The sequence below is a fragment of the Spodoptera frugiperda genome, chromosome 3 (assembly GCF_023101765.2).
Source record: "Spodoptera frugiperda isolate SF20-4 chromosome 3, AGI-APGP_CSIRO_Sfru_2.0, whole genome shotgun sequence".
NCBI classification, from domain to species: domain Eukaryota; kingdom Metazoa; phylum Arthropoda; class Insecta; order Lepidoptera; family Noctuidae; genus Spodoptera; species Spodoptera frugiperda.
In genome coordinates, this window is record NC_064214.1 from 10,026,088 (window position 1) to 10,044,567 (window position 18,480).

At 35.7% G+C, this 18,480-nt stretch overlaps 1 protein-coding gene across 2 annotated transcripts; it reads right to left on the reverse strand.

The window, feature by feature from the left end:
• Window position 1: 1 nt before the first annotated feature.
• Window positions 2-18,312, reverse strand: LOC118273909 (phosphatidylinositol 5-phosphate 4-kinase type-2 alpha). Of its 2 annotated transcripts, XM_035591109.2 has the most exons (11): window positions 17,978-18,312; window positions 17,512-17,609; window positions 13,813-13,923; window positions 13,451-13,630; window positions 9,231-9,369; window positions 7,907-8,037; window positions 5,771-5,939; window positions 5,179-5,348; window positions 4,707-4,819; window positions 4,352-4,422; window positions 2-3,956 (listed from the first exon to the last, which is right to left on the reverse strand). In XM_035591109.2, the coding sequence occupies exons 1-11, from the start codon at window positions 18,104-18,106 to the stop codon at window positions 3,834-3,836; spliced, it is 1,434 nt and encodes a 477-aa protein (XP_035447002.1). In that variant the 5' UTR covers window positions 18,107-18,312; the 3' UTR covers window positions 2-3,833. The 2 variants fall into 2 exon arrangements, with proteins under 2 accessions (XP_035447002.1, XP_035447003.1); XM_035591110.2 differs by lacking the exon at window positions 13,451-13,630.
• Window positions 18,313-18,480: the final 168 nt, after the last annotated feature.

Consider the following 18,480-nt stretch of genomic DNA (forward strand, 5'->3'; position numbering starts at 1 on the left):
CTTATAATGCAGAATCTTTATAAACCGAATATTTAAAAAATTAAGTTTTAATTTTTCATACACATTTTTTTTGTCTTTACAAGAGTAGTAGACTAGAGAATTAACATTTCAACCGTGTTGCTTACATGCCGAATATGTTTGTATGTAGCGAAGCTATCGTTTAATAAATATATGCCGTACATTGCGGGCTCGTGGCTTCAACCGTCACCGATAACAAGATATAACCTATTCGAAATAACATAACTACAAATTAAAATACAATTACCGACCTAAACAATGGCAACACATATGACGTAATTTGAATCATTTCATGACTAACACATTGTTCAGGAATCTTTAGACAGGGTCCGGGATAAAATTAATAAAATCCTCTTCTCTGAGAGGGTAACAAAGGATTTCTAAACTACTGAAGCCGACCACTTCGTAACAAAACAGTACTCGTTCGTTATCGATTTAGAAATGTGAAGTGGCTAACTCGAATCTAATATAAAATTAATATCTAAAAGTAAACAATATCTATCACAAAAAACTAACATCTGACAAAATTATTTCAAATCGTAGGCGAACCAATGGGAGCCTGAAATACTGATTTCCATGAATCTTGTAATATTTCCCGATAGACAGTCAAAAGTTAAAAGAATTACTGCGACATTATTCTGAGGTCAGTTGAACATTCGATATGGCGCAGCCCGGACACGTGTCGAGGAGCTACGCGTAAAGTATAAAATTTACCAATATTATTAGTACACCGTAAACGGCACATGAATTTTCACAGAATAAATCACAAAGACTTCATAACAATCCAAGTCTTATTCGAAATATAGAATAATAAATAACAAAATCTTACATCATACTATTAAAAACACTACTCTAGACAGAACTAAGCGAACTAGGTATGGGTATATTGGCAAAACGACGTATGTATTGGGTGAAACACCGACTCTTAACAATGGCCGTTTCTCTATACAACTCTGGACCTTACTGTCCATATTATAGAATACATAGTTAACTGTTATTTAACGAGTACAATACCGAATACATTGTATAACATTTTGCCCTGGGTACAGGCAATTATGAGCTTTATTGACTTTCAAATATTTCAATCTAGTTCAATACATTGCTTCAATAATCCTCATACTTGCTACCAAAGTATGGATCGACACAAATTATTCAATTTTCGTAAACAACATTTTACATGTACTCTAAGATCACTATTTAAAATCAATTTCCAAAAAATGTATTATTGACAAATTTCATAAGTTCGTACGTATCGATCCATACTTCCCAGGGGATTACAAGTTTACTATGAACAATTGTGTACTTGAAACAATATAGAATATAATAGAAGGCATTATATAATAAGATACAATACAACGGCCAATATTATAGTATACAAGTATTCTGATAAAGTTTAATTGGCCAACCGTAACACGTCAACATCCTAATCCAATGATATTTTAACATTTTTTTTTTATTAATATTATTAATTCATTATAATTTGTCAATTACTAAACTACGCGTTAGCGGAACATTATAAAAAGCTAATAACGAGATAAGAAAATTATTGCGAACGTGCTTTTTAAGGATTATTAAAGTTTTTATCGTATTCTGAGGTAAGAAACGGCAGTATATCTTTATATTGCTTGTAACTATGGTACATGATACATTGACAAACGTAATGCACATTTTATCTTGAGTGTAGAAGACACTGATTAAGTATAAAATGGAGAGTTACACAACTTGATGTCCATATTATACTATTATTCGTGTTCCTTGCATTATGCTTTCCTTTATTCAGCACTGAAATAATGCTGTTTGTCAACATACACGTACTTACAACTTTGATTTTTATAACCGCTCAGAATTACAATGATATTTTGGTGTTTCGATGAAGAAAGACGAGCGATACACTGCAGTGTGTCGCCAAAAGGGATACTCATATTATTTAGGTATCGGGAAAGTGCGCAGTAGCAGAAATGCTACGTTTGAGATTGCCTCGACACGCCTCGTACGAATACAAGACCTAATTTAATTTGTATTGTCGTTTTATTATCTCTTATACTGCTAATATAGAGAATGATGTTACGAATGACGAAATATTATACTGAATTATCGTAAAATATCAAATATGCTTACTACTTTCCCAAATATTTTACACCATCGATTGTAAAACTAGCTAAACTATGTTGGTGTAAAATCAGCTAACAGTCTTAATTGAAAATACGATGCAATCTCAAACGTAGCACTGTAACAATAAGATTCAAATAGCACAAAACAGGGACTCAGAGTGAGAGTAAAACGTGAATATTGTCAAAAAGGGTCCGCTTATTATTATTATTGCAAACATCAAGACGAAAGTGTAGAATTATTATTAAAATATGGGTCCCGAACAACCCGTACCGTCCCTGTTTCGGACAATGACCGACCTGGATGCAACTGGAGTCATGCTAGACCGTAGAATACCCGATGCGAGGGTACTAGGCATTCGTCGATAAACTATACGTACTTTTTCTTCGAGCGAAATTTCCGTTTACAACCCCGGTTTGCGCTTTCCACGATATAGTACAAATCAGCCTTTAAACATGTCTATTGCACAGTGTTCAATTCAATTCGCACGCGAAGCGAATAAAATACGATATATCATAATTTTAATTTGATAAAAATTACAAACTTCTCGCAAATTGTCCGATCGTTTCGCATGAACGCTAATATCAATACATGTCTCTTCACTACGATTTTTAAACATTAGAATTTTATTTATTTGCATTTTATATTCTCAATAAGAATCGACGTTATTACACTTACTGTATCGTGGCACTTGTCTTAGACAAGCTATAACAATTAAGCGGTGCTTCTTTCAGTACCTAACTACGTGAACGTAACTTATGTCAAAAGTAAAGACCTAACCCAGGTAAGCAAGACATATATTTAAATTTAAGAAGTAAAATTGAACTGATAACTCATCTAAATAAACTACCAGGCCTTTACAATCTACGTCACCCTGTAAACTCCAATTATTTACTAACAAAGGGTCAATGAGCCAACTTAGTAAGGTCTATTTCATGATCTAGCGGAAACTAAACGATGTTGCCACATTCAGAACTCGACGCTCCATATTTTGACCTTTATTTCTTCATAAAGTAACGTGCTTTCGTTGAAAATATATCAAAAAAGAAATCTAGAAAATGTGTCTGCTCAGTCCAAAATATTCGTTGATGGTACCATGTCTCATGTCAAATAATTTAGTAAAACATTAAATTTAAATCATTATACATAAATATGTAAACTCCAAAATAAAGGAAATATCAAACACTCAATATAAAAAACCAATGGAATAAATGTACCAATTTTGAAATAACCACAATAATAACGTTAGGCAATGTTGTGAAACCTTCAAGACACGGATACGCCATCTTTAAATAAAATAACACAGATTAGTTAACAAATGGAGTGCTAATATACGAGTGGCATCAAGACTTAACATCCAATCCTTGGAATAATTTTTATAAGATAAAAAAAAAAGAAAGACAAACGTTATTAGCATAAGAACAAATAGAAGATAGGTACTTGAGTTTTGAAGCAGAAAATTTAAAAAGAATCTAAGTATAAAAAAAAATGCTCATGATGCTGAGACAAGCGTAATTATTGTTTCTGTTTTACAAGCTTTTTCCCTAACACGGGAATATCTTCACTCCATTAAATTGCCACGTTATAGATGCGCCAAAGTTAAATATGTTGCGTTACATTAGCACTCCATTCGCTACGGAATCCTTGTGAAATGAGAATATGCTCGAGTATAAGTACTAAAAGAAGCACCGTGTGCGGTTGCGGACCTAGTTGCCCTCGATGGCCTTGGCTACAAACTCTATGAACCGTTTCCCGTATTGCTCCGGGTCGCAGGTCGAGATGCCGTCCACGTTGCTGCCGTACTTTACAGTCTTCGCTGCTTTCGCCGCCTGCAATTTTTTATTTTAGGTTAATAATTTCTCGATCTCCATAATTAACGCCTTTTTTTTTGAGGGGGCAAATCATCCAATGACTTCTCCCGCCTTGGGCGAGGCGAGACGTGTCAGACTCTTACTGACTAAAAACCACCCCGTTCCTTCTCCTGCTTTTCGAGCCGGAGCCCCGGTAAACCCGCTAGGTAGTCCGCAGCTCCGGACATACGTAATGCCTACGATAACTTCTAGACATGAAACAAAACATAGAGATGCATGGATTTCCCTTAACCTTTCGACCACCATGGTCGGCTATAGCAGACTTCTTCTTAATTGTTTCATGCTTCAGCGTGAGTCTAGAGAAGCATCACCATTATTTGTTTTAGCGTGAGTATCAAAATAAAACATCATACCTGTTTCTTGACACCATAATGCGTCAACACGTCAATCAGAGCGACGAAGTAAATCTCCTTTTTCGGGGCACCTGAAATATAAACAAGCATTATTAAAACTTGAACTAGTCTTACTTCTAGCAGTCATACTAAGGACACAGACTATTTTAGCATTTTTTTCTGATGCGTGAAAATCGTTCAATGACTTCTCACGCCTTGGGTGAGGCGAGGGAATCTTACTGACTAATAACAACTCCATTCCTTCTCCTGCTTTGAGCTGGAGCCCCAGTAACCTGCTACTTTGTCCGCCGATTCTTTCTTCTTTTCTTCTCAAGTTGATATTTCTTCTTCTCAATGTAAAAAGTATGATACTTACTCTCTTGGCTGGGTATGGCGTAGATGTCAAGCTCTGGTATGATCCCCTCGTACCGCAGCGAGGACTGGCGAGCGAACCCACGCGGACTGTCCGGGGGCGTGTTGTAGCCCCACCTAGAAACATCATTTCATTCAATTCAATTAGCTGTAAAATTACACGCATAATGAGTATATTAAGAACAATGAATAATCAGAATATTTTCTTTCTTTATAGGGATTCTTATTAGATACAGAGTTAAATAAGTTCTATAGTAATTTGGAGAAAAAAATATATTTAGCTGCCTAAAAAATCGAAAATAAATCAGTTCGCGTCGCCGCGTCGCGCCGCGTCATTTATTGCGGAAATGCTGCTCATGAACATGAGCCTCTAGCATGGCTTGAAACTAGCCAAATTCCTCATCAAACAGTTACGTGAGTAAGCCGATAACATAATAATTAAAGAAGTCAGTGCTGTAAGTAAGTTAGGCAGTAACCTGTCTCCATGATGCCTATTGTCAGTGTCGCTGTCGGTATCGGAGTCCTGGTTGTCGGAGTCGTTCTCGGCGTCCCTCTGGCGCGCCGCCTCGGCCTCCGCCTCGCCGCGCCCGCACTCGTGCATGCCCAGCAGCAGCGAGTAGTCCATCAGGTGCAGCTTCGTTAGGAACTGGACACATAAACATACATTGTGACGTGTTTGACAGGTAAAGGGTAAGAATGGGCCCTTAAAACAGTAGCGCCATCTCTTATTCCTTTAGGAAAACTAAATACATATTGTATCTAGTAGAAAATAAATATTTGCAACACTACATGTCCTGTAAGCATCGTCATCATCACATTACGACCTTCATGTCGTATCTGAAAATATCACATCATCCCATCAACAGCCTAAAAGAAGCCCAAACTACTGACCATAGCCCTCTTACACAGTGAAGGTTTGAGCTTGCAACACCTTATTGATTTTAAATTGAAAACCGTTTATACAGTCATTTTAAACAGTATCTGAAGTTTATAACACTATGTCACAAAATCAATGTTTAACCATCCATAGCAAACAAACCAATGGTCTTCACAATCAAACCCCAGTACCTCTACGTCAGCAGTGAGCGTCTCCAGCAACTTCTCTTTGGCAGCATCCCCGATGTCGATGCGGACTCCTTGCTTGATGAAGTCGTTGTCTTTCAGCGTCGGCAGGTCCTTCTCCAGCTCCTTCTCGGACGCCTCGCGGTCCACCGTCGAGCCTTTCAAGTCGTATTTCCTTGAAAGAAGACAAAATACTATTATTTTTAGGTTGGAGGTGAATAATAATTACACAAGATTTAGAAGTCTGAGAAAGGCCCATTAAGGCCGTCTTGTGCCTGATATGGTTAGGGTATGGTATATCACGCATTTTATTGAAAAAATCTAACAAAACTTCACTGTAAGTAGATTTCATTCATGAGATAAGGGGGCAAACACACAGACGGATACCGGACACGGATTACCTAATAGACACCAGCAACACTATAGGTGTTGCTTGGCATCGCTAAGATGACATTACGACCTTCACGTCGTATTTGAAAATATCACATCAGCCTATAAGAAGTATAAGAAGCCACTGCTGACTAAAGGCCTCTTCTCACACGGAGAAGGTTTGAGCATTAATCACAACGCTTGCTCAATGCAGGTTGACGATTTTAAACTTACAATAAGGAAAAACTAGTCCAGGTTTCCTCACGCTGTTTTCCTTCGCCGTTAGTCAGTGGTGTCTAAATAATCTTAGAAAGTACATATAACTCGGATAAAATCATATTGGTACTAGCCGTTGGTAAGTTTCAAAAGTAAGTCCTAAACCTCTGGGCCACCACGACTATTTTGAGACGAGAATATACAGAGTGCAAACGTACCGACAATAATCATAATTTCACGGTAACAAGTGCACATGCACTAACCAAGATGATTGACATTTGATTAAGCATTAGCTTTATATTAATACAATGATAAGGAACCTTATCATTACAACTTGTAGCACATAGAAACTGTTTAATTGTTTTACGATCAATAGTGTGCCTTGGCAACTAGAAAGGTAAGTTAGAATTTCTTCAATACAAGTTAAAATGACATTGAAACTAGGGCTATTCGAAAATGGTACCTAACATAAAGATATAAAGTCTAATAAGTGGTTAATAATGAAGACTGTATGAAGCTGACAAACGCTTTTATTGTATCAGAATGTAAACCAGAAAAAACTAGTTAGTATAAGACATAAACAGCCCGTGACAGTCCACTACTAGACTATTAGCCTCGTCTGTATACGAAAAAGGGTGCTTTTCCACAAGAGATGGATGGTTTCCAGTGGATGCGTTTGGTTTCCACTAATCATATTTATTGGTACACATAGCTTAGCACTGGTCGAAACAGAATCAGATAAGCTATGTTTTATATGGAAAGATATTTGCTATGGATGCCTGCTATAGACGCATGCTATGGATGGCTTCCCTTTTAAATGCATAGTCCCATTTTCGGTCATTGTAGGGATGCGATGGTAGACAATGCGCCGTCAACACACTATTAGTTATTAAGTAAGCTACTGCAAATTTAATTTTACATCTTTATTTGGAGAACTACAAAACACACGTCTTAAAATAAATAGCGATAACATCGAAATTTCACACGTGTCGCGCAAATAATGCTTGAATAAGATTCCGAATAATGTGCTAAACAAATACTATATGTAATGTGTAGTGAATAATTTAGGAATTACGTCATTTTGATAGGTTTTATGATAGCTGCTTCTTTGAATTTATCGTTTTGTGTCATTTTAAGACTATTTCCGTCTGATATCAGAGGGCAAAAAGGACGATGACGAATTGACAAAAGAACCTCACTCTTTTATGGTATAAGCCGGTAAGCAATCAAATGGTAAGCTATCGCCGCCGCTCATGGACACTTAAAACACCAGAAGTGTTACAAGTGAATTGCCGGCTTTTGGGGGTTAGGCCCGAGGGGCCTGGGAAGATTGGAATGGGGGATAATTGGGCCTCCGGTAACCTCACTCACACAACGCTTGGTTACAATGGACTCGCCTTAGGATTTTAAGTTCACGAATTACGTTTTCGCAGAGTAACCGGTTAGTATTCATACTACATACAGTCAAATATACATACGACTCTACGCCTTTAACAGAAGTCAATTGAAAATGAATCTTAAAACAACACAAAAAGAATAGAGTTCAGCTTGAATTACCTGTGGATATTGAGGTGGTTGGAGAATACGTTTCTAGTGGCGACGAGGTAGTGTTCGATGCCATCGACGGTCAGCCGATACATGCCCAGGTACTGCGGCAGCAGGGTCTTGCCGTGGCGCTCCACGATGTACTGGAAATTATATAGATAGATGTGTTATAAAAGTATTCAGATTTTCTTTGACACTTGTCTGAGTTAGTTTACTTTCCTTTGTAGTCGGGTAAAAAGAAATACAAGTTTGATTTAGGACATCGATCAGTTTTAGCTTCGTTTAAAATAAGTGCTTATCAAATAATTAAGTTTACTAGGACTTTCCTAGGGGTCACGGGCGCTCTTAGATCTCAAATTAGAGACAATATAAGGACAGGATTTATTGCCTCATGACATTCCTGTTCAAACAAAAATAGCCTATAGCAACATGTCACCATATTCTCAACAAAAGAAACTAAACAACCACCTTACATTACACAAATACTACCATTAAATATTTATTTACACACATCATTCTAAATTAACTGACATCAGTAAGAGACAAGGATGCTATCTAGTATCTACTACATAATATGATATAATTATTATATACTATCGGAAGTAAAAACATTATGTACTTTCTACGATAAGATAGTGAGAGAATATATTATGTATATCTCTTGTTTACATGCCAATTGATAAATCTTTCAATGATGTCGCTATCTTAGGAATTGTGTAGTCGACATGGAAGATAGATATCACTTTTACATATGTATTTAATATGAAAAGGTTTTATGGCTGAAATATTTTTTGGTACACCTATTCTGTTTGAAAATTTTCAAAGCATAGCTTGTTTATTTCTTTGTCAAATAGATAAGTAACAACTTTGACGAGTTTTTACTTTTATTCAAACGGCGAATAGGTCAGAATCGAAACCTGTGTACCCTTAGTATGAGTATGTTGCTTTACTTACGTAAAGCAAACTCGAATTTCGAATACGTAAAGTAAGCAAAAAGGTACTGAAATAATATGAAGAATTTTACTAATGAGGCCAAACGAGCAGACCTCTCTCCTGGTGGTAGGTGATGAGCGCTACTAGTGGGATCCCGCAATACTAAACGAGTTACATGTACGTTCCGAAATTTCGGTTAGGGTTGGTTTGGTAACTAGCACCCTTAGTACGAGTTTATTTTGCGATTAACCAGATCGAAACGAGAGCGCATTCGGCGCTTTAATTGGGTGGTTCATTTGCGTCGACCAATTCAGAGCGCCGAACGTTTCTTTTTCATTCAACGTAAAGCTAACTCGTACTAAGGGTACTGTTGAAAACTTATAAACATTAAAGAAATACTCACGGGATGATAATGCTTTAGGAACGAGTGCATCCTCTCCACCTCCTCAGAAGTCAGGGTCTTGAGGATGAAGAGCCTATCGTAGCTCTGGTAGAACTTCGCTCCAGACTTGCCTGACGAGTCATCCGGGATTGGTTGAGATCTGTCGACAATTTACCGTTTATTGGTTAATAATTCTATTACGATTTATTGATTGGTTATAATTAAAGTGTAGTGATATTGTGCGACTTATGATTGGTATGTTGTTTATGTTTTGTTTTTTTTTGTACAGTGAGTATATAAAACGATCAAAATAAACAATTTTCTTGTAATTTTAACAATGTAATCCTAACCAAGTTTTTTAACTTAAGTTACATTTCAATTTATAAGAGGAAAGAGAACAAATATAACAGATTATTATTAAAGTAATCGAAGAATTAGCGAAAAAAATTAACATACCTAAAAATTTTAAAATCTAATTCGGCACAATCTTAAACTAAATTTAATTATTCTTTATATACAAAATTGTGTTTGCATTTTTTATAGTGTTCTTTTATCAATATCAAAATAAAAATACCTAAGTAAAACTTTATCCTACACACAGGTAAGGAAAACATTTTGTAAAGAAGAAAGCCAATCAAAACAATATTGAACCTATCATTATTTTAATGTACTTCCAATACCTTTTACTACACAGACGTAAAATTCGAAATGGAATATAAATTACAGACAATGTTTGATAGCCATCAGTACAAAAGAAATAGCCGTTGGTTTATGGAGCTATTAAGCTTGTAGTGTGGATAAATTGTCGGTTTATGGGCAATAGACTCAGTCACTAAGATAGATCTTATTTAGGTCTTAGAATACAGGCTTTTGTTAGTAGTCTCTTACATGATGCCTTTCAATCCCTGAAAACGTAGGCAGAGGTACAATGGAACACCCACTTTCTTTTTTTATGAGGAGGGAAAATCGTCCAATGACTTCTCCCGCCTTGGGCGAGACGAGAGGGAGTGTCAGACTCTTACTGACTAAAAACCACCCCGTTCCCACTCCTGCCTTTCGAGCCGGAGCTCTGATAACTCGCTAAGTGGTCCGCGGCAACACCCACTTACTTAGATATGTTACGTATGAATCCCATGTACCAACCATCGGGTACATCTCTGTGCCTTTATTTACTGCTTACTGCTTTTTACTTTTCGAAAAGCCTCCCAATAATTCTTTACTGGACTTGTAAATCAATTAGACACCAACTAGTTTGTACATGTGTATTAGATAATCTCTTTATATAAAAATCAATTGCTGTTCGTTAGTCTCGCTAAAAACTCGAAAACGGCAGGACCGATTTGAGTAATTTTGGTTTTGAATTATTTGCAGAAGTTCAAGGAAAGTTAAAAAGGTGAGAACAAAATGTTTGAGGCGTTACGAAGATTGCCGAGTTAGCTGGTTTTAACTATTTATTTATTCCAATAACTTCGGTAACACCCCTACTCTATTTACACTGGTACAATCGTTCTTATCGCTCCAAAAGATATTAAAAGTGCTAATAAACAATCAAAATGGATCGTTTCGTCGAATAGTATAACTTAGGAGGTAAACAAAGAACTCTATCAGTGACTCACGTGGCGTACGTCAATAATAATCTTACGAATCTACGAACATACTGATATTACGTCACTTTTTATTATAATGAAGTTGTTTTATGGGGATAGGTAAGCCGGTAAATTAGTAGACGGATAACCTGATGGCAAGCAATCGGCGCCGCCCATGGACACCCGAAACACTAGAGGCCTTACGAGTGCGTTGCCGGACTTTTGGGGGTTAGGAGTATGAGGATTGTTGGGGATTCGGGGATTGGGAAATTGTTTGGCTTTCTCACACTAGAAGTCTTTGATAAGCTTTTTAATTCTTATTTACGTATATTATTATACATGTATCAGAAGTCCTACTCACGCCTTGGGTATCGTAAGAATCCACTAAAGTACTGCACATTTTTTTGCAAAGTCTGAATTGCAGAATATTCAGTATTCTAATAAACATTTTCAGTAGGTCAAAGTATGTAATAAGTACATAGATATCCTATCCACATTTGCACCTATATTTGTGAGGACATTATTTTTGATATTCTATAAAAAGTAATGTAGATTAATTTCTATAAAACCCGGGTTTTTCATTTAACAAACTAGTAGTACAAAATAAAATTACTCTGATATAGGTAGGTAACTAAAGAGTCGCTCACACTTCCAGTCACGTAAATCCTACTAATCCACAACCTTCCTCAGACTTAGTGCATTAACGAGATTAACGCGATTAAACTAAAACACAAACTCCTGCTTTTATTCAACAAATCAATATCACATCAACAGCCTATGAATGAATACTGTTGAGCAAAGGCCTCCGAAGAAGGTTTGAGCATTAATCACGACGATACCTACTTATAAAATATAAGTGTTAAATGTCTATCTGGAGATATTATGTTCAATAACGGATATAAAGTGCTTAACTACCCATACCCTAAGACCATCACCAAAGTCCAAGCATCCAAAACTTCACCAATCGCGATGGCTGATTTCTATGATCGCTTTTTGCCCATATAACAGTAACACAGTACTTATAAATTATATGTTTATCATTTATATGTGAGTTTTATGGGATAAGGAGGTAAACGAGTAGACGGATCACCCATAGACAAGCCATAACACCAGAAGACGACAAACGGGTCTCGATCTTTGGGGATCATCAATAACTGATCTCAATCCAATTTTTTTTCTTTTCTTGAATGGCAACCGAGTCTCCAAAACAGTGTTGTCGACTATACTGCCAGTGTCGAATGGTGAGCGAAAATCTTTAGATTAAGATCAATTTTTGACATTACTTCTATAGAGTTTCTGTCAAAAATGAAGATCAATCCAAAGATTTTGGATTAAGATCGGTTATTGAAATTGGCAGTTAGACGAGATTGTCCCAAACTTGACCTTACCTTGACCTAAACATTGATTGTAATTAAACAAGGAAAGAATTAACAAACCCGGAAACAGTTTTAACTTTTAAACGTGTTAAATTGTTTTATCTTGAGAGTAACTGATACGTTTTTGTTTGGTGTTCAGAGCAAAAACATATGAAACAACTATGTACAAATTAAAATCGTATAGTTTCTGCTGAAAAACACCAAAGGAAGATTATATGTAGGTTCAATATAGAGAACATCATCATTTTGGTAGATATATCGTATCTACTTAGTTTCCAAAATATTTTATTCTATTCTCTAAGAGGTAAATGTTATACCATAATTACCAAAATTATCTAGGTAAAGGTTATATTCTTATTTCACTCAGAAACTTATTTTAAATACAAAATAAAGGTAAATTAGTTCACACATTAACTAAAAAAGATTATTATAAATCAAAGTGTATGTAAAATTAGAATAAAGTTATCAACTGTGATAGTGAATCGTGAATGAATTCGTGATTACAATCTTGCACACCCTAACAAGTGAAAATTAAGGATACTCAAAGAAAATTACACGTCTACGTAGATTACAGACTTTTTCTAGAACCTCATAATGACTCACAACAACCTCATTTGAGTATTTGTCTGCGATCTACGTAGACATAATAAAAACATTCTACATATGAGTAGCTGTATCTTAATTTAGTACTTATGTCCTCAGTTCTTGAGTTTCCTTTCATTTGTCAAATATCATATGCAAGTTTATTCATGTGATAACTCGTCATTAGTCGTGTAAGTGCGTAAAGATGCCAATTAACATAATACTTACCAACCGGTGAAAGTGCACATGAATGTGCAGCAGCATTAATGTGCACATGTCGTGTTAATGTTCCAAATATAAATATACATAAGTAGGTACATATATATGATATATTAAGTAATCGAGACATATAGGACAATTGCAGGGGTTAAGGAACGTAAATTGAGGTCACGGTCAATCAAGGATCGAGGCACTCTTGACACCCATTTAACCTAAACTGGAATGGACAAACGGGAGAATGGGCATACAGTAACCAAAATCCAACAAAAATCCAATTCCATCCAAACATGGGGACCATCTCTCATAGAGGTCCCTTACAAGCGGTTAGACAAGGGAATGACTTCACAATACAGCCAGTGAACGTGGAATAATGCTATGCTCGCTGTGTCAGTTCCAAAGGCACACTACATACTGTTATTTGAGAAAAAATAAAACTGAAAAAAAAAATCGTACAGCTGCTTAGTAAAACTCCGCTGACCTCAGGCGTTTTATCGTCAGCCCTCGTTTGACGAACTCGCTTGCATCGTGGAATATGCTCTCTTGGTGAGTTTCATTTTTCATGTTGGCAACCCCGTTAGGCGCCGTCGCCGATCGCCGCAGCAAGCTGGTAGGCCTCTTGTGGGGCCTCGAACACAGGTAGTTATCTGGCTTTCTAAACCTAGGGACCACAGGACGGGATGTGGGATCGAGGCCGGAAGATAATACATATGGGAATAAACATAAACATAAATAAATACATATTCAATAAAGAAAATAATATTTATCGTTAGCGCATCACTCGTGCCAGTCCACTTGACGTCGGGTATTGGCTATGAACAGGTCTTATAGTTAGGGCTGTACCTTGTGAGAGACTCCTTGTAGTCGAGATCATCGATTCCGAACCTCTCCCGAAGGTTCCTGAACACCAGGGGGCAGTACTCCTTGACCTTGAAGTGAGATGGCATGTTTTCTCTGAAACAATCATTGATAATTATGTAATAAGTTATTTATATTTTGTTATCTTATGATAAGTACGTGATTATGCACTTTGAGTACTTCTGGAGTGATAATATGAATAAAAATAATCATATTTTAAGGTTTGTAGAACAGACACTGGGGTTTTACTCATAATGCTTTGCCTTGTTACGAATTTCTGTGCATGTTATTAGCCAGTGTCTGCCAGCGGCTTTTCCCGCGATTCCGTGGGATAAAAAGTCCTATCACCCAAGTCAGCTCATACTCTGTTTGTATAGAAAATTTCATCAAAATCCGTTGAGTAGTTTCAGCGTGATTGACGAACAAACATCAAAATATCCAAACAATCCTTCTTTAATCAAATTAATATTAGTGTGATAACCAGCAAACCTAACACTCGTCTATGTTCTATATCATCATTTTATTTTTCGGACCAATTTTTAAAATCTTTCGGTTTCCGAATTAGCCCATTCTCCCCAGAGTTTGCGCGTAGCAACACATTTGGCGATTCATATTTTTAGATAGACTTATGATGACAATTCGACATCATTGTATGCTTATTGGAATTTTTCCTGACATATCAATATCATCATATATGTCTTAAAAAAAACTTAATACTATGTATCATTGGAATATGTGGACATTATCATACAACTGAGTCACATATCAAACTGTTTCCAAATAACCATTCATGTAAGTCCTTTGTATGATAACAGGGAAATTTTATTTCGTGGAAAAGATAAACAGTTTATTAAAGACATTGATATTGACAATAACATTTGCACTTTATGTCTTATCTATGAGGAAACTCTATTGAATAATAGTGTACCTACTAAACACATAATAATATAAATACTATGACATAACTTCACGCCTGGTTTTTCTGGGGAAAATGGGTGTACATTGTACAGTGGCATTAATTGCCGTAATGTGCACCTACTCCTTTGGGGATATCAGGAGCTGCGGATTACCTGGCGGGTTTACCGAGACTCCGGCTCGGAAAGAAGGAGTAGGAACGGGGTGGTTTTTACTAAGAGCCTGACACTCCCTCTCGCCTTGCCCAATTGAAAGTTATTTAACGATTTTCCCCCCTTAAAAGTACCCCGTTTGGGGATAAAAGGCATGACGTTGCAACGTTGTATAGTTGGAATATCCATATAATTGCTTATTTTACGTTTAATTAATTCTTCGTTCGTTGCAAGAAGTATGGAGGCAAATCAGATTCAACCATATTGAAGTGTTTTAAAGATTCTTAGTTTTAGGACAGAGTTTAGAAATTCAGGACAATAGGTTCATTCTTCTTTGCATTTTTTTAAGCGGGAATACTATTTAATGACTTCTACCGCCTTGGATAAGGCGAGAGGGAGTGTCAGACTTTTACAGACTAAAAACCACCACATTCGTTTTGATTTTCAAATCGGGTATTCCTCTTTGCATAACAATGCTATAAAACTAAGCCTAATTGAGCCTATCCTTACGAGATAAACAAAATATATCATAATGTGTATTCTAAAGTAAATGAAACATGTGTGAAGCTATTAATATGACATTAAACAAATCATATAGCTGCATCAATTAAATATTGACGCACCATGTAGGTTTATTAGCCAAGAGATTATAAATGGCTTAATAGACCTTAATAGCTCTTAGATTAATGATTATATGATAGTCAAGTGTTCCTATTTATATTTATGAATAACTAGTATTAAAAACGTGGTTTTACCCGCGTGCGCTAATGCTAAATCTCGTAAAGGTGCGTACAAATGTCGAAAATGCGTCTTTCGCGTTCGTGAGCTGCTCGCAGGGGATTTGCCAGTTATAACTTAATTACAATGCCGAGACAAGTTGTACTTTTTAACAGATTTCAAAGGAGAACGGATTACAGTTTGACCTGTGTGTGTGTGTTTGTGCGCGATTATCTCGCTTCTCACTGAACTGGTTGTGATGTGGTTTTCAGCATAATACCTAGGTGGTTCCCCTTTTTTAAGGATTATTACTACAGTTAGTAATAGTGTCTAGTCCCAATAGTTTTTCTGCCTATTGTTCAATATAACTTTTTAATTTTAGAGATTTTGTTAATAGAAGTGATAACTTTGAACAGCTTTTGTTCAGCACTTTTGTGTAAGCTGAAAGCGTTATTACAAGTCTACTTAATCATTAGATCTATGAGGAAGTCAAACAATAATAGATTACAATATTTCAATATTATCCTTATATAAAACTGCTATCACAATCAAATTTCGACATTATGCTTATAAGTTTCTAGGTAAAAGATTGCTTATCAAAATAATACTGATATTACTAGGTAATTCATATTAGGTATTTATCTATCTGTACCTATACTCATAAAAGGTTTATGAGTTATTGACTCATCTACTATTGAAGGATTAAAGTGAGGGAATTATGACCAACTGCCGCGTAGATCGCGTGGTTGCAAAGGTGCCGTAGTTGCAAAGGTTACCAAACTGAGAACCTCAGACCCTCGAATAGGCAATGGGGTGGTTATACTTTGTTTAATTAGATATTACGAGTTCGTACTCGTACTTCGAATATTTCGTAATACTCTCGTATTTAATTAATATTCGAAAATGTTACTCAACTAGATTCAAAAACGACAGGGGCTTATAATCATGGGTAGTACGCGCGACGCGACGAGCGACGCTCTGAACTTAACGAAGCTGACATGATTATGGGGGCTCATAATGGTGAATAAAATGTGTCATGTTTTCTATGTTACAGAATGCCATAACATGAAACCAATTAGGAAAAAATAATAGAGTTGCTATTAGAATATCTACAAAACCATTTATATTCCAATTTGATTATTTTGTATTCTAATTGTAGTATTTTTTAATTGTTTAAGGCAAAGCCATTGCACAACATACCTACATAAGAGATTTTATTTTTTGTCTTCTTTTTTGCCACTGGTTTGTGTAAACAAAAGTCAGTAATCAAGGTAAAAATCAGTACCATTTAAAAGCCCATTAATACATACAAGTACAATGTTATTATTAAAACCAGGAAATCACTGAATAACCTATTTAAATAAAACATTTTCTATGCATTATCCTTAATTTTTATTCTGTCCATAGTAGAACATAAACCTCCTACTTCCTTGAAGGAAAATCTATGTAATAGGTGTGTGTAATGTGGTAGAACATGTGCTACAGATTAGCAGTAACTAGTATGAAAATAATAATGTGTCCTTGAGTGTCTGTCTACGTCTACATTTCAAGCAAAATGTAAATTCTCTCAAATTTATTTCTGAACAAAAATCACATTTTCTTCTGTTCATTCTACAATAGGATTGTGTTATTGCATTCTAAATTTGAACTCTGGCTCCTTTTGTTTGAAACCTATTGTTAGAATAACGACATACAGAGCTGCAACAGATTGTGATAACTGGTATAACGATTACAGATCATGTTATTATATTCAGTGACCTAGACCAATAAATTGTGTACGAAATTATAATTAATAATATAAATCTTATAAGTTATTTTAAATGGTCTCATAATATTTTTCCAATATAATTTATGAGTAATGGTTTAAAATTAGATATAGGATGTAGAAAAAATATCTTACTTGTTAAATAAATGGTTGTCAACTTTGAGCTTAGAATAAGCTCTGAAGTCATCAGGAAGCAGCATGACTGGAATTGTGACATGACTTAGCTCGTTAATCTGGAAAAAAAATAAGTAGTTACCATAAATCTAACTACTTTTTATGCAAATATTGTTGTCACCTATATGTCCGAATATATCGGATCTACGTCCAACGCAATAAAGTTTTATAGTCTATTTATATTCAATGGCAAGGAGACACATAAAAACAGTGTATTGACAAAGTGCCAGAATTTACAATGGGATATTGAGCCTACATGAAAAGATTTTTGGTAGGTAAAAATTCGAATGTAAACATTGTAAAACCACAACAAACCAGTTGTGGGGGAAATGACATAATAATGATGCTTCGCTCGCTGAGATGGTTCAAATAGGATTATACACCCGCCATTCTATTGCAATTAGTGCATAAAATATCAAGTAATTACCGTGTGATTCACACCCCACATAAACACAGATAGTAATGGTTCATTTGCACGAAACAGTTTCACTTTTTGATGTTTTACACGAATATGTTTCTTCTTCAATTTGCTCAAACCAGTGCTAGGAACGGACATTTTGGAATTGTTTACAACTTTTACCAGAGTCAAAAAACCACCACTGTACGTAATTTATAGCGCGAGATAATAATTAAACCATTTTTAGTTAACGGGAAATCTTTTAAATCACAAAGAAAGACGATCAAAATGAGAAATTTACAGAAACTCGACACCCATCAACAGCAGCAAACGGCTTTTTGACAGACAGAGTCAGATACAGAATGAAAAAAACTCAGTAAATGAAGTACACATAAAATCGACTAAATAGAGATGTTACCTATTTAATACTAAATGGTAGTTTTTAAAGTTTATCCAGTCTAGAATTTTTGGTAGAAATTAATTCAACATCGGTCATTACTTTAAGCTTTTAATATGCCGTTACATCTAAATAA

Bases quoted from the DNA above. Each gene is read 5' to 3' on its own strand.
- LOC118273909 (XM_035591109.2), bottom strand. From the start codon at position 18,106: ATGTCCGTTCCTAGCACTGGTTTGAGCAAATTGAAGAAGAAACATATT. The intron at 9,370-13,450 runs GTCAGCGGAGTT...AATTGTCGACAG, and splicing joins CTGACGATAAAACGCCTGAG to ATCTCAACCAATCCCGGATG. The intron at 5,349-5,770 runs GTACTGGGGTTT...TTATGTGTCCAG, and splicing joins CGCTCACTGCTGACGTAGAG to TTCCTAACGAAGCTGCACCT.